This window comes from Crocodylus siamensis, chromosome 1, assembly GCF_052110815.1.
Source record: "Crocodylus siamensis isolate JL-2025a chromosome 1, ASM5211081v1, whole genome shotgun sequence".
Classification (NCBI taxonomy): domain Eukaryota; kingdom Metazoa; phylum Chordata; order Crocodylia; family Crocodylidae; genus Crocodylus; species Crocodylus siamensis.
In genome coordinates, this window is record NC_143395.1 from 402128237 (window position 1) to 402145696 (window position 17460).

Here is a 17460-nt window from a genome sequence, read left to right on the forward strand (position 1 = left end):
GAAAGGTCACTGCTGCCTTTCAGTGTTGCTCACAAAATGGCAGCCTTGGCTCAACAATCCCAAATGGCTTCCCATATAATCATCTCTACATCTTAAATGGTGTTTTTCATCACTAAATCTCAAATTACTTTACCATGGATGTATCTCTGCTTTATACAGGGAAACCAAGGCCTGGAAAAGTGAAGCAATATTGTAATGGGGACAGATTAAAGGCAAACAACATAATCTTAATTTAAAATATTTGCATTATAAATCTCTTCCAGGAAGATTCCATCTTCTTGTTTTGTGATTATACAGAACCTAGCACAATGGCATCCAGGCCCATGACTGATGCAATGGTAGTGATGAGGAGGATGCCAATGATAGGTATTGATAACTGCAATGCACTGAGTGTCTCAGAGGTACTGATGACCCTGAATTCTGATTAATTCCTATGGAATTTGGGTTCTCAAAACCTCATGGAATGGCTCATCATTTTGAATCATCAGATCCCAAAGGCTGTATGGAAAATGAAGGCCTTTTTTTTAAAAAAGTAAAGCCGAATATTATAAGTGTTTGAACTCTTTTTGCTGGAAATGCCATATTAAATTGCAAACTAAGGGATCTAATTACATGGCAGTCTTCCATCACCCTATCTTTGGGAGACAAACATGTTAAGCATTATTATAAGGAATTGTTAGAATGCAAGTAATTATAACAATGCATAAATGTAGCTGAAGAGCAGTGGCCTTCTCTCAGAAATAGAGCTGAGAGTATTTTAATATGATTACTGGAATTTGCTGAGGAAAAGACTAAAAGGTGTGAAGGGCAGAGAAGTCCATCAAAAGGTTCTAGTAAAAAAAGGGACAATAACCTGATCGGGAGGGTTCTTTCCCTGGGGGAAAAGTTAGGGTTAGTGAACCAGAGGAAGGAAATGTAAACATGTAGCTAATAAACCATATGTAGCATGCTGAAACAATTCAAGGAATGAAAGGGAGGATGTTTATCGTCTTCTCAAGGGGCTAGAAGAAAACCAAGAGCATGCTGATAGCATAAGGTTTATTTCTAATGTGGTTAGCACCTCAGAAAGCCTACCACAAATATAAAGAAAAATCATAGCTGTTTCCCTCCCTGATCTGCACAAATTGGCACTAAAAGACAGAGGAAAATGACTCTGAAGGAACATTTCTCTTGTGGGTTTCTTGCTTTCTTGCTTGGCTAGACCTCATTTAAGCTCCAAGGTTCTGCCTCTTGTAATGTAGTGATCCCATACATCACAGATGCATTCTCCTCAGTCAGCTCTGGGCCACAACTTTTTGTTTCTGTGGTCTTTTATTTAGCACCTACATCCTACTTGCTGGACCAATCTGCTCAGTTATGCCACTCAAAGTGGCTCCCACAAGACGGCTGTAGCATTAGTAATGCCGATGGAAGATCCACGTGGAAGGACTCAAGAACCCTCAAGGGAGACTTCTTCCATCAGTGCTTCAATGAAAAACTGGCAAATTCTAATCAATGACCAAGTTGAAACAATGTTGGCAGTGACTGCAGTGCCTTCAAGTCCAGTCTCATAAGCATCTGTAAAGAGACACTTGGATTCTCTACCAGGAAACTTCAGGACTGGTTTGATGAGAATAACCGGGACATCCAAAAGCTGATCAACTGCAAGCACAAGACCTTTTGTGCCTCGCAGAATGACATCAACTCCATTCAAAAGAAACTGAGTCTCTAGCAAGCCAAGGCAGAGGTCCAGAGGAGGACCTGTGATATGAAGGGGAGAAGATAAAGTGAAGAAGATTAACTATCTCACTGACATCCGTGATATGCATGGGTTTTTCAGTGCCACCAAAGCCATCTATTATGATCAGGCCCTTTGAGACATAAGGATAAAGAAGACCTGATCAAGGGAAGGGGAGCCATTAATGCTCCTTAGATGGAGTACTTTGAAGATGTTCTCAAACAAGACTCTGTTGTTGATGACAGTGTTCTCAATTTCACCCAGCAACACCCAGTCAGAGACAATCTCAGGATCCCTCTAACCCTTGACGAGGTGAAGAAAGCCATCAAGCAGATGACAAATGACATGACCCCTAGAGTAGATGAAATCCCTGCTAAAATCTTCAAGCAGCAGGGCAGGGAGATCACATCACAACTCCATGCCCTCATCTTAAGGATTTGGAATGATAAGGAAATCCCAGATGACCTCAGGGATGCCATGATAGTGACAATCTTCAAGAAAGGAGACAAATCCAACTGTGCAAATTATAGAAGGATCGCCTTGCTGTCCACCAGAGGAAAGTTCATTGTGAACACTACCAGGAGTGACTAGAAATAACGGTCACAAGGTAGCAGAGGGTAGATTCAGACTAGACATCAGGAGGCGCCACTTTACTGTTAGGGCGGCTAGGATCTGGAACCAACTTCCAAGTGAAGTGGTGCTGGCTCCTACCCTGGGGGTCTTTAAGACAAGGCTAGACAATCACCTTGCTGAGGTCGTTTGACACCAGTACTCTTCCCTGCCATGGCGGGGGGTCAGACTTGATGATCTGCTCAGGTCCCTTCCGACCCTACTAACTATGAAACTATGAGAACCCTCCTGAACCATCTTGCCAAAGAACTTCTCCCCAAACATCAGTGTGGGTTTAGGGCATCAGGAAGTACATCTGATGTGATCTTCACTGCTTGTCAGCTGCAGGAACATGCTGGGAACACCACAGATATAAACCTCTCTACACAGCCTTTAGTCTCACAAAAGCCTTCAACTCTGTCAACCAGGAAGTGCTGTGGAGGATCCTTCTGAAGCATGGATGCCCACCAAAATTCATCACCATTATTTGCATGCTTCATGATGGTATGTGAATAACAGTTCTAAGTAACAGATCTATTACGGATTCCTTTAAGGTTAAGATAGGAGTTAAGCAAAGCTGCATCATGGCTCCAACACTTTTTTCAATATTCCTTACTGTGATGCTGCATCTGACCACCAACAAGCTTCCAGTTGGAGTGGAGCTAAACTATCAAATGGATGGTAAGCTGTTTTATCTCAGTCAACTCTGAACCAAGACCCTAACCTCAATCATTGAGGTCTAGTACGCTGATGTGCACGCTATCTCACAACCAGACCTTCAGGCAATCTTTGACATCTTTATTGAGGCATACAAGAAAATGGGACTGATGCTTAATATTGAGGAGACTTACATCCTCCATTAACAAGCTCTTAATGAGTAGTTCCCAGATCCAGTAAATCAGATTCATAGTGAGACTGGAGAACGTTGACTATTTCCCACGCCTCAGAAGCCATCTCTCACAAAAGGCTTCCATCAATTAAGAGATCCAACACTGCCTCAAATGTGCAAGTGCAGCCTTCAAACACCTGAGGAAACAGGTGTTTGGAGATGGTGATTTGATATCCAAAACAAAGTTCATGTGTATCAAGCAGTTGTGATCCCCACTTTACTGTACGGTTCTGAGATGTGGACAAAGTATGCAAAATACCTCAAGTCATTGGAGAAGTATCAACGCTACCTGCAGAAAATTCTTCTAATCTAGTGGGAAAATAGATACACCAACATTAGCATCCTCTCACAAGCAAACACCCTGAGCATCGAGGAGATGATCATCTAACATCAACTCGCTGGGCCTGTCAGGTCATCCAGATGTCTGACTCTAGACTCCCAAAGCAAGTCTTATTCTCCCAGCTAAGTCAAGGAGTACATTCAAGAGGAGGGCAGAGTAAGTGCTATAAGGATGTCCTCAAGGCCAACGTGAAAAATATGCAACATCAATATCAATTTGTGGGAAACTATGACCCAGAATTGCCCCAAATGGAGGAAGAGTCTTCTGCAAAGACCTCGGTACTTTGAAACCTTATAATGACAACAGGAGATGGAAAAGCAGGAGCAGCAGAAACAGTGTATCATAGACTGAAACAAGAATCTGGGGCCACCCACCCTGCACAGAAATGTGAGCCCAAAACAAAATGTCCTAGTTGAATCATGTGTTTGTGTCTATTGATCCTGGATCAGCCTTGTCAGCCATCTTTGGATCCAAGGATAAGACAATCATGGAAGACAATTATTCTTGACTGTGAGGAATTGCTAAAAAGAAGACTTCCTACTTGTTCATTTACCAAACAATACCTTGCATTTATACACAATGTCTTTCATCATATCAGTATACAGATATGTTGGAGGAAACTACCTTTAAAGAAACTGAGGTTACAGAGACCTGACTTTTAGTGAGTTGTCCAAAATTACCCAGTGAACCAGTGGCAGAGCTGGAAACCACAATCCAGCAATAGTGACTCCTACTTCCCTGTTCCAAGGGCAAAACAACACACCTCCTTTGCTCTTTTTGCTGGTATCCACATGACTACTGCGCTTGCCTTTCCATTTTCATGCCACTACTGTGATGACCTCTCTGTTTTTTTACCAGCTGCACTTGCTTTCCCTTTCCCTATCTGTAAAAGCCCTTTTATGGAAGGCAATTTTGTGGTTGAAATCTCATGTTGAAACGTATTCCTCTTTTTCAGCATGCATTCAAGATGAGTTGTTTGGTGGCTCCATTTTTAACCCACACGCTGACGCATCTGACGCTGCTTTGCTTTTTAAATGAGTGGCACTGAACCATGTAAAGTTTGAATTAATTTTTTGATAAATTGTGAAAAAATCTATGAAAAAAAAGGATAATAATTGGATATGAAAGCGGTAATAGCTGTCATAGAAAAGAACGTATCAAATCCATGTGCTGCATTTCATCCTGTCACAGGCACTTATGAAACATGTAATAGAAATTGTTTCAAAGAATTCGCAAAAATACAAGGCAGCTTGGATAAGCTGTATTTTAGCAAATGTGTTTGCGCTAAGGGTACCTTCTGTTGAACAGTTCTGCCCACAAGCTGTCTGTAGAATATAGAACATCTCTCGAGCATGCTTGCCACCTTGAAGCAGGGCAGTCGGAAGCAGAAAAAAAAGAACAGAATGCAGAAAAAAAGGTGAAGAAAAGAGAGAAATGAGGGACAGCAAGTCTAAGTACCATAAATACATTAAGAAATGAGATTAGCAAAGTATGACAATAGAATTTAAATGACAGACAACATTAAGATTGCAGTAAATAACATACTATGAAAAAAAAAACAATTCAGCCATACAGCGCTTTCTTTTCAGCTTAGCTAGAGTCATAACAAAAGCATGGGTATTATTATAAGTATTATTATATTAAAATAGGCATTTTCATTTCAGCATTACAAAGGTGTTCTTAATTTGGGTGATAATTCATTGTTAGTTCTCTTGGGGTCAAAACCACGCTTCTTCCCTTGCCTTTTGTTCATAGCACTGCCTACAAACTTACCAACTATATCAAACCACAAAGGGATGTTAGAAGGTTGCACAGAAACCACTCCCACAATTTCAGTTACTTTATCGCTTTCCATGACAGTGAAGTTGTAGAAGGGCTCATCAAAGGTCAGTGGTACAGGAGAGGGTGCCGGTTTCTTAATCCATTCAATATGCAGGCGAGCAGTTGCTGACTTTTGGGGTCGTCCATTGTCCACTGCTTTTATCTGTTATGCATAGAGAAAATATATGTGGCATTAAGCATATTGCTGTGTCAGTGAGTCTCATGAATGAGACTGAGCTGAGCTGAGCTGGTTGGATAATGGTCTTTTTTTCTATGGAAACTTTCCACACAATCCTTTCATCAACATCTTCTATGATATTTTGACTTTTCAGGTGTCAAATCAAGAAAAAAAAATTCTGATTAAAAATTGTTCCTTGGTGTCTCATGGGGAGTCGTAATTCAGGTGCTGCCAACTCCTCTATGGACTAGCTCCCTTGTCAGGCATTTTCCATGATGCAATGCAGTCTCTTCTCATTGCAACAGTTACCTGTTGCATGACCAAAGTCATGAACTGCGACATCAAGGGAGATGTTATTTGTCTGCAGACTCCTGCAGATCTCCTCCTGCGGAGGAGAACAGGGGCATACTATAACAAACCAAACTATAACATATTGAGGCACTATGGTAGCATATCTGAATTGAAATATTTCCCTGAATGCAGCAGAAATGAAACAAGAGACTACCTCCTACACAGTTCCAAGCCCCATTCTAGTCAGCTCTTAGCTTCACAACTCTCTTCATTTTTTTTGAAGGCCATGCTTCCCAATTATTCTCTGACGGTGTCCTTATATCATCTACTCCACTTAGTGGAGGTTTCTCCAGCTGCTCATTCTGTCTTTCCATCACTTCCTTTTCTTTCACTAGCACACAAGCCTTCACAAAACAATAAGTATGGAATCTCCTTTACCCACATATGCTTTGTATATATTTTTGTTTTGAGTTACAATATGGCCCTGTGTTGGGGTATGGATCTTTGTTGTTTCACCTATGTGTCCAATAAACACATAGAAAACATTGAAACCAAAGAAGAAAATAATAATCATTTTGAGAAATGAGGGGAAATAATCCAAAAGATAGTTACTGGAATGACTCTCTGTTCTACTTCTCTCTTCTCAACAATGTTTGCACAATTTCCCTCAATTAAGTGTTAATACTCATGGGAGTTAATACTGGCTAATACTATTAATACTGGCTGAGAATCTGGACACTATATGTCTGATGTGTACAATGCTGTGTATGATTCTTGCCCAGAATGGTTTAGAAACTAACAGTAGGATGAATACCAACAAAGAGCTGAGGAAAGAAAGGGTGGCACGTGGGTTTCCAAAATAAGTTCATATGGGGGCTTTGGTTAATGATGCTAATATTGTCAAAGTTCAATGAGTTGTCTTCCATAAACTGTAGAAGATGTTTATACATATATATATGATGTTCATGTCAGTAAATACCATTATTGTGATTGTAAAAGGCTGGCTGTATTTCCTTGGAACACCTTTCACTGTTTTCTTGCTGGAAAATAGGTTATCCTGCGCTTATATGGGATGCCATAGGTTAAAGTATTATGTATGTGAGTGCCAAATGAAATTTGATGGCTGAAGTAGGGGGCTGTCAGAGCTTCTGACTTTATTCAACTGAAGTCCAAAAAGTTTGGAAAATGCTGGGTTATCTGAATCTAAAAACAAAATTGAGGAAGCTTGATACTATTCTTGGACTTAAGAGAGGTGGGCCTTTGGAAGAAGTAGTCTATAGTGTGGGCTGAGCAGTTCAGAAGTCAGAACTGAGAGAAGCACATAAAATTGAGCTTAGCTTTATGTTATAACACTTTACTGTCAATAAAGCCGAATCTAAGGAAATGAGATCTATGGCTACTCAGTTAGAGACATGAAATGCCTCTGCTTACAGTACTGCTTACCCTGACTCCTGCATCACTCATAGAATCATAGAAAATTAGGGTGGGAAGGGACCTCAGGACTTCATCTAGTCCTGCTCAAAGCAGGCCTAGTCCCAACTATATCATCCCAGCCAAGCCTTTGTCTAGCCAAGTCTCCAAAGATGAAGATTCCATAATCTCTCTGCGTAACCTGTTTTAATGCTTTCTACCCTCCTCATGAGGAAGTTTTTCCTAGTATCTAACCTAACCTTCCCTTGCTAAAACTTGAGACCATTGCTCCTTGTTCTGTCGTCTGCCACCAGTGAGAACAGTCCAGCTCCATCCTCTTTGGAACACCCTTCAGGTAGTTCAAGGCTGCTATTAAATCTCCTCTCGGTTTTCTTTTGTCCAGACTAAATAAGCCCAGTTCCCTCAGGATCTCCTAACCATTTCTGTTGCCCTCTGCTGGATTCTCTCCAATTTGTCCACATCCTTTCATGAAGATGTTAAACAAGGAGGCATAAAACATTGATCCTTGTGTCACTGGACACTTGTACCAATATTTCATTGTTCATCCCTCTCCTTTGTTTAGAGGTCTGCCTGCCATCAACAGTTTTCAGTCACCTTAGGGTACACCAGAACATACCACTCATTTCAATTCTTGACCTACTGTACTATAAAAAGTGACTTATATCCATGTAAAGTGTTCATCTTCCACTACAAGAATAAACTCTATAAGAATAAGGACCTATGCCAGAAGCTCTTCCATACAAGGGGAGACTGTATCCTTTTAGCTATACCAGCATAGTTAAACCAATACAACATTTGTGTGTAGACAAATTCTCATTTTTATCACATGCATTATAAAGACATAACTAACACTTTGACGACTAACTCTTGGAACAGCCTTAAGAATAAGTCACTAAGGACATTTATACACATACATTTTCATGCTTCAACACACTGGTGATCTAGCATGTCGGAGCAGACTCAGTTAACCGAGTCTACTCCATACGTGAGCTGATGCGCACTGCGCTGCATCATGTTCAGTTGTATATGTCGCACAACGTGCATCAGTGTGCAGAAAACGGTGGTGGTGCACTTTTGAACTAAAACACCTTTGATGTGTTTTAGTTCAAAAGCACGCCACTGCCATTTTCTCGGCAGTGATGTGCATTTCACCACTTACACAACTGCATGTACTGCAGTGCCTGGTGCTGTAGCACAGGAGTGTTTACCAATGCCTTAAGTGCTATAGCACGAAAGTGTTTCAAGTTGCAAACTCATTTGCTTGCTAGTTATGCATGAAGAGTTCTTAACACATTCACTTCTTATATATGACTCATAAGCTAGGCAAAACTGTGTAATATTACTTGTACTAGTTTAAAATAAGAAATCTATTCTTGAAATGTTGTGAGCTCTGGATGGTGAAAGAATTCTTACTGTTAAGATGTCGTAACTCCCTGCTGTGAACTGCTTTCTGGAGGAAACAGTTCCAGTTTTAGGATCAATAAAAAATTTCCCATCATCATTTCCATCCATGATGCTGTAGGAGATTTCTGCATTTGGGCCTTCATCCTTGTCAAATGCAAATGCTCTGTAGATAGGCTCCCCTCTTTTCTTACGGTCCCTCTCCGGCAACTTGATTTGATAGACTTTCTCTGGAAACTGTGGCTTGTTATCATTTTCATCCAAAACTTGAACGACCACCCAGACAGTAGATTGCTTGGGGGAGATGCCGCCATCTGTGACGGTAACCTGGATAATGATAAGACAAAGATAACGATTATTTGGTATAAATCTAAAGGAATGTTGTAAGCGGGTGAAATGACTTGGAAGAGGGGGGGAAGGAAAGACCACCTCACTGGCAGTCTGCAAATTTTTTGCTTTAATAAATAATATTTACAATAAGGAATCAAAGAAATGCAACCAAGTGAATAAAAATACCCAGGGGAGGGGAAAAAAGTCCAGTTGGGGGTTCAAACTTAGGGCTTTGACCCTAAGTAGGTACAGAAGGTATGGGCCTATTGCCCAAACCACGATCCCCTGATTTTCTCTAAAGCAGCCCTTGGTCAGTCATGCCAACTGGAAAGGAAGCTGAATTGGAATTGACCCCACGCTTCACAAGGGGATTATGAAGGGCTCCAGCATGATTGCAAACATTTTTCAGAAGTTTTCTAAGCGGTACACAGAAGATGAGAGGTGAGCTTTTTATAGCATTTATGACAAATTTAATACGTTTCTTCTTGAATTCTGAAAGGACTGCTGTCATTTTTTCATTCATTACCTACACTTTGACAGCTCATTAATCCTAAACCTGCTTTTTATGGCTGTAATGGGCACAGAGATGCATATATCACTATAACAAAACCAGAAATATACTTAGTAAAAAATTCTGCTGCACTGGATGCACAGTATAGCAAGCTGACAGGAATAAGAAGTATAGTCTGAGGGGGAAATGTTAATTAGTAATTTAGCAAAGACTTAAAACAGAATTACTAATAATTTTAGTATGAAATATTTTGAAAATGAAATGATCCAAGATCAACAAAAATTCAAGAGATTCAAGAATACTCCTTTAAAAAATATTCAATCAATGTTTTCCAAGATCCCACTCTCCCTCCTCCCACTCCCAGCCCTGTCTTCAACCGTGATTTTAAAAAGGAGAGAAACGAGGCAGAAAGCTACTGTTTGCATGAAAGAAGTTTGGATTTCACTTTCAACTAAATCTGCTAATATGCCAATTCCCACAGCAGGAATTTTTGATGATGGTAAGCCAGGATATGACACACATTTATCTAGCTGTGCTGACCATTGCATGTGGATTCCTTTGCTGGTTAACTGCTCTGTTCTTTTTTTTTTTCCCCCCTTCTTAAATCCCTCTCCTCCTACAAGTAAACATATCATCCCACCTCCCAAATCTAGAGACAAGGCAAAATTCTTCTACAAATCCTATCTCCTGCCTTTGTTCATGTCTTTCAATCAGGAACCTAGACTAAGAGCCACCCTTATGTGGCCATCTTAATAGCGCCACCCTAACAGAGTGACCACCCTAACACAGCCACTGAAACCAGAGGAAGGACCACAGCATTATCTAGGAGAAAGGCAAGTGATTTCTTCCTTCCTTGTTTGTAACCACCTTTAAAAACAGAAACTGTAAAAAATGCTGGACTGACCGTCTTGGAGGCTCAAACCCTCCACTTACAGACAGAAACTGGCATGGCAGCACATAGCAGCAACGTAAGATTCCCCAGATCATCCCATCACTCATTTGGAGAAAGAGTGACAGCGTATCATCAACCTTGGGCCTCTCTTGTTGAAGACTGTCAACATGGCTGCCAATTATTACCCACTGGGATCGGGGTCTCATGATGTGGGCACACGTCTGCTGGGAACTGGACTGAGACCATCAGTGTATTTCTCACAAGACTCCGAACTTCCATCTGTCAGTCACAAACAACCGGAGATGCTGGCAAGCAACAGGTGGAAAACCCACAGCTCATTACCAATGTCCTCAGCCATCCAGTTCCCCATCACTGCTCTTTTCAAAACAGAACTTACATTTTTAAAAGGCCTTGAGAACAGTTGCTGATTTGCCTTTCTCACCTTGTGAAATGAGCACCTCTGGAAACAGCAGCGTCTTAATACATTTGGGAGCGCTTGATAAATTGTAAGCAACAACAACGCAATAAAAACGCTCTTGGTCTATCTCTAATATAAAATAAAATAAATAAGATTTTTCCAAAGTTAAGGATGATCCCATCTATTTCTCTTCTGTTGCAACAGAGCTTGGTGGGTAGTTCACAAGCACACAAGGTAACAAAGAAATCCCATTCCAGTATTTCTGCTGATATGACAGATAAATTAATCAATATTGTTGGCAGTACAGCGAGGATATAGCACATCAAAAAGAAGAGGATGTGTTCATTTCAATGTAAATCAAAATGCAATGAAATGCTGTTTATATTTCCTATTGTGCTCTTATTATGGAGAAGATAACAGAGCAAGAAGTAAAATACTGATGTTTGCTGAATAGAATATGACATGCTTACTATGGAAAAACATTTTCTTTCAAGCTACCGGCAGAATATTGCAGAGGAAGGAGCACACACATACAGAGGCACTGCTAAGAACTACTCCAGGGCAGGAGTCAGGAAATCTTTCTACCGGTGGTGTAGAGCACAGGGATAGCTCTTCCCCCACTAAAGCCCATGCACCCAGCTGCGGACAGAGCCCCACTGCTGTCAAAGCCATGGCTCTCTGGGCCAGATTCAGTATAAAAACATAGGAAGGGCTGATAGCCTAGGTGATTAAGGTTGCCCAGTACTTCCTATTACGAAATCCTAACCTTGCCAAACTTCAGCTGCTTAAGATGAATTTTCCACGATGAGTACCCTTCCAAAGTTCAAATTACATGGAAAATTTTCATCCAGATTTTTCAGTGATTTGCACAAAAAAAGAAAAAAAAAAAGATCAAATTAGAAACAGTGCACCAGAGTAATAAAAATGATTAGTGGCCTGGAAAAGAAGACCCATGAGGAAATGCTGAAAGAACCAGGATTAGTTTGGAGGAGAGAAGGCTAAGGAAGGGATTTGATTCTAGTTTTCAAATACCTGAAGGGTGGTTATACAGAGGATAAATATATTTAAAAGGGGCTTTTTATTATTATTTCATAACCAGCTCTACTCTGCCAATGGAAGCCAACAGAACAATACTGGTTCAAAAGCATGCTCAAAAATCTAACCTTCAGTATACAGTATACACCACCTCCCACATATACACGGATAAGAAAATCATGGACTGTTATCCTGATCTATTACTTATTCATAGGAGATAAAAACATATTAGTTTATTTTGTAAAACCAGTTTGCTTAAACATCCATTTGATGACAGATGTATTAAAAATGAAAATAACTGTTAACAGAAATTTAAAATTATAATTGTTATAACTCAAGTTAATTACGTAAAAAACAACATTAAAAGTAGCCAATAACCAACACTTTTTTCAAATCCTGAAGTCAGGAAATTCTGCTCTGCTAAAACTTGACACCCCCAGGAGGAGAAAACTTTACATAATATTTAAGCTTTCTCTGGGTGACATTCAAAGCTTTTCAAATTGACAGGCTCCAGCTTCACATGAAAAGCTTTGTGTGCCAGAGGAAGCTGAAGAGTTAGTTAAGGCTTTATCTCACAGGCATGGAATTAAAAAAATATATATCTGCACGCCAGAGATCTGATTATTCTACTGGTTCAGCAATTCCATTCCCTGCTTAGCTAAAAAGCTACACAACATCAGCCTGTCTCTAGCCATGGATTTTTAGATTTCACATTTAAACCGGTTAAAGCAGATATGGGGGAGAAAAACAACAAAAACACGTAAAGAAATTCCCCCACACATACAACAAAGGAAGGAAGAAAAGAAGACCACAAGAAAAAACAAAACAACAAACCCCATCTGCTACTATATAATTGCTCAAGCAAAGTCAGCATGGTAAATACTAAGAAGTGAGATAAAACAATGGTCACACATTCAAGAAAACACAAGTTTCTAAATGCTAGCCTATTTCCACCACCACATCAACTACTGAGAGCACGTCGACGCTGTGTCTTAGCCCAGGATCACAGCTAAGAGTGAGTTCTGGGTGTGCCAAATCTGAGCAAAAGCAGGGCAGATGACTTAGAGTAGGTGAGGTTCTTTGTGGCCATTTGTACACATGGGGCATACACATACTTTTTAATTCACGGATGTGCAGGACTTCCACCACTGCGGAGCGGATTTGTTTTATCGAGTCTGCTCTGGACAGGACCTGATACGCACCGCACTGCTTGCAGATGTGTAAGTGGTGAAATGCGCATCAGCGTACTTATACAACTGTAAGTGTCGCTGCACCACATGCTTACGCAGGTAAAAATGACCATGCTTGCACCACAGTGCTGGGTACTTTTAAAAGTGCCCAGTGCTGTGGCGCATCATTTGTATAAATGGCGAAATGCGCGTCAGCACTAAGAAAATGGTGATGGTGCGCTTTCAGATGAAAACACATCAAATGTTCAGTGCATTCTCAGCACCAACACACATTTTGCCATATATCAGGTGCATCAGCTCATGTGCTGGCTCTCCGGCACACTGGAGCAGACAAATGTATGTGTATAACTGCCCTTTGTGCCCTACTCATTATGCTACTTGAAAGAAGTTGGGTAGCTCCACCACTATCATCTTGCTGTATGACTTTTTGAAGTCTAAAAAAATCATGGTCTCAAGTGGAGTGTATGTGCTTCCAAGAAAGGACCTGCATTACAGTACAGCTTAAATCACAGATGTGTAAGGACTCTGTATGAGTTGTGTGGCTTCTAAACAGAGTGGAATAGGATTACATTTAGTGATTGAGATGCCTGATGGCTGCCTAAGTGTCACTTAGCTGTCAGAGAAGCGGAAGAGTATTAGGGCTTCAGATTTGAAAGCAGGAAGTGTTACAAAAAGTAGGTTTTGAATGTTGAAATCAAATACTTTCAGAAATAATAATGTGTTACAATTTATGAACTTCACTGAGAAATCATGACATTGGCTAAATTGTTACAGTGGTTTTTCATTTATAACAATACCCAGAATTCTGAGCAGCTATACATCAACAAAGTCCAACTGCTCTTCTGAATAAAAGGAGGAAAGACAAGATTACTGTGCATTTCCTTAGAAAAAGCATGTCTGAATAGTTCAGAGACCTTAGCTAAAGAATTATTGCAAAATATGTCACAGAAAAAATAGAAATTACTGATACCAAAATGCAAGTGCAATGGTTCAGAGATACAAGAAATGTTTATAAAATCTTGAACCTAGCATTCAGTCAGCAATTAGATATTTTACTTTTTTATCTCTCATTTGGCAACTGTAAAACAGAAATAAGATGGGCTCGCTAATGCAATTTAGTTCTGTTCTGCAAAATGCAAACTATTCAGTGCATTTTATAGAGAAGATTGCCAGCTACAGCAAAGTGACTCATGCCCTTTTGTTTCCCATCTGAAATCTGTTAGTCTCAATACTCTTATGTTTTCAGTCACAAAGATTAATACACTCACTAGGGCCAACACTTAGAAATAAGTAATTTACAGTTCATGTTAACTACAGATTATTACTGGCACAAACACTCTAGGTATCTGATTAGAAAAGCCACTGGTTTCAGGCCACATACAAGTTGGGAAATAGTGTTCAATGATATGTTTTACAATTTGAGCATTGAAGATGAAACTGTCAGGTAACTTAACTGCATATATTCTTAAACAGAAATTTCCCTAAAAAAATATTAGGAAGAAACATTTTTCATTTGAAATTAAGTATCTGTAACCCACATATTACCCTAGAAGCATCTGTAATCCAGATATTATACCTTGGAAAGCCTTGAAGCCTTCAAGTCAAGACCGGATCCCTTTCTGGAGCATATGGTTTGGCAAACACAAGTTATTGTGCTCAATACAGTGCACAACAGCTGGGTGAAACTCTATGGCCTGTATAATATAGAAGGTCACTGAACATGATCTATAGGCTACTTCTAACTTTAAAATGCATCAGTTTATGAAACTGTAATAAACAGAAGTGATAGAAGCAAGTTTGTCTTTATTGCTCGATTTGCTAAAAAAAGCTAAAAATTAAACAGCGTATAAAAAGTAAAATGCAGATTAAACTTAAATGTGAAAACCTAGGTTAGTATTAATGTTAGTTTTAATAATTTATCAGCAGTAATACAGGCAGGGAATTTTATTTCTTTATATAGTATATAAGTATTTATGTATAATATTGTAAACATATATTTTAATGGCGTCTCTTTAAAAGGAAAATACAGTCCCCCATGGATGCACGTTCAGTGGGCAATGCACTTGGAGATACTAGCTTGTTAAGTTGCATTTACAGGATTCTGGAATGGATCAATATAAAGCTTCACAGAAACAGACATACTCCATTAAGTTCTCGTGAAAGCAGAGCAGCCTGTAAGCTAACAGTTAAGAAAAAGTCCTATTGACATTATCACTTTTCCTTTCTTTGGACTAGCTAGTAGTAAAAATTATGCTCACAGGAGCACGACACTTATTTACTTGTAGACAAAGTGTGGATGAATACTGCACTTATTTGAATCCAAGATGAGATTTTATTTCCCCATTCAACATAGGGGAGAAAGCCCCTCATCTTGGATTCGAGTACAAAGTGGCGGGTGGCTCCTGCAGGCCCAGCCCCAATCCAAGCTCAAGGTTGGTGCTGCTGCCATAGCCATTGCCCTGCACCCCTGCTGCCTCTATCCAACACATTGTCTGTACCCTGCACTGCCTCTGCCACCTCCCTGCCTCCCCACATCCTGCTCCCTGCTGCCTCTGTTCTCCCCACCACCTTTACTCCCACCAAAACCACGCACTGCTGCATCTTACCCCCAGACTTCCTGCCACTGCCCCCCGCAGCAGCAGTGCTGACGCCAGCAGCTTTGGCCCCTGCCCTGAGCTGGTGCCAGGGCCACCACTACCACAATACTCCTGTTGGGTTGGGCAGGGGTCACAGTGACCATGTGCTCTTTACTCTGGGTTGGAGCCAAAGCTGGAGCAGTGACAGGGTAATCTGCAGCAGAGGCAAGGCAGGCAACAGGGTGGGTCAAGCAGAGGCTAGTGGTGGGGGGAGCAAATGCCAGAAGACACAGGCACTATGTGGGTGCACTGTGGAGGTGCAAGGGAAGCAAGTGGCAAGGAGGCAGACACGGAGAGGTGGCGGTGCAGGCAACGGGGTGGACAAGCAATGGGGGAGGCAGGCAGCAGTGGGCAAAGTGTGGAGGGACAAGTGATAGGGGTCAAGTTGTTTGACCCCCTCATTGCCTTTCCCCACACCACATGAACCCTGCCACTGTTTTCCATGCTGCAGGAGTGGGAGGCAGGGACCATATTTAGATGACCCTCCAATAGTTGGATTTTATCCAGGAAAATGTATTATGTATATGGAATGTATAATGGAATCAAATGAAGATACCTTCTTTTTTACTGCAGAGCTGTGGCTTGCAGAGACTACAGATCCTGTGGTATGGTATAATAAGTTAATCTTGACAGACTATTCTGTTTGAGAAGGAACACCAGGATCTGTACAGGCTGCACCTCCTTATTACAGACAGGGGAGTTTGTTGGCCACATTGTGAAATGTGACTGGTGTTGCTGTTCACTGTTAGTAAACAGTCCACAAAATATGACTGCTTTATACTTTAGGGTTTAAACATTTATGAAGCAGTTAGTGACAGTGCCATCCATCTCAGTCATTAACTGTACACAGAGGTAACTTTAAGCTGTTTTCAGTGGAGAAGGCAGGGCTTGCCACTAGGCTCTAAATAGAGGTCTCATTTGAAGTGATCCTGATTGATCAAAATGAAATGAGTCAAAACCTGGGTCAAGAGAAGAGGAGCATAATCCTTTGTACACATAGTCCTTCAAAACTGCATGGCTGCTCAGTGACCAGGGACAGCACGTGGACCGACAGACTCGTTGCTGAAATGACTGCCGATTAACTTGAATGAATGGGTCTTGTTACATGTTGCACTCTTAGCTTCTCAAATGTTGATCAGTGTTCATGCTAGCTCAAATTTCCTTCTCTGCCTGTCCCCCACTTTCATAGCTGTGACTTACCATTCAAGGGCTGGGGAGCAGGAGCCTAACCAGGAGCTATAGCTGTGAGTTGCTGCTACAGGGCTGGTGAGCTGGGACAGGCTCCAGGTGGGGGTGGGAAGGGGCTGCTGGGGGTGGGAACGTGAAGCTGGGAGACAGAGAGATAATGGGGTGGGGGTTGGTATGAAATGGGAGGAGGAAAGGAAATGGGTGTGGGGTAAGGGTAGTCAAATGAAGGAAGTCAGCCACTGAGGGAAACATAAAATTTAAAAAAAAAAAGAATGTAAAAGAAAGAAGCAGGAAATAAATTAAAGAAGGTCTCATGTTTTAATAAACTGGAATTTGGGATTGCGGTGTGGGAGAATGCTTCCAGGGGTGGCTGGGAGCCGGGGACAGTGAGGGAAGGCACTTTTAGGGGACCTACTGCCCCTGTCCCAGGAAGAAAGCCCCAGCTCCTGGGGACCTGATCTGGCCCCCTACTGTGTTGCCCTCTACTTCCCTAGACTTCACTCCTGGACCCCTCCATGCTTGGCAACTTGGTTACCTGGCAGGTGCTGTGCAGGCTGTTTGCATGGGGTTGCACCCTTGGGGT

At 41.2% G+C, this 17460-nt stretch overlaps 1 protein-coding gene across 5 annotated transcripts in view; it reads right to left on the reverse strand.

Moving 5' to 3' along the window:
• Positions 1-17460, reverse strand: part of FAT3 (FAT atypical cadherin 3) — a 661489-nt gene that overhangs the window by 165510 nt on the left and 478519 nt on the right. For all 5 annotated transcript variants that reach the window (XM_090030588.1, XM_090030587.1, XM_090030584.1 and 2 more), the window contains exons 5-6: positions 8690-9004; positions 5329-5539 (exon numbers count right to left, since the gene is read on the reverse strand). In XM_090030588.1, coding sequence (XP_089886714.1) covers positions 5329-5539; positions 8690-9004 — 526 coding nt within the window. The remainder of the gene's footprint in view (positions 1-5328; positions 5540-8689; positions 9005-17460) is intronic.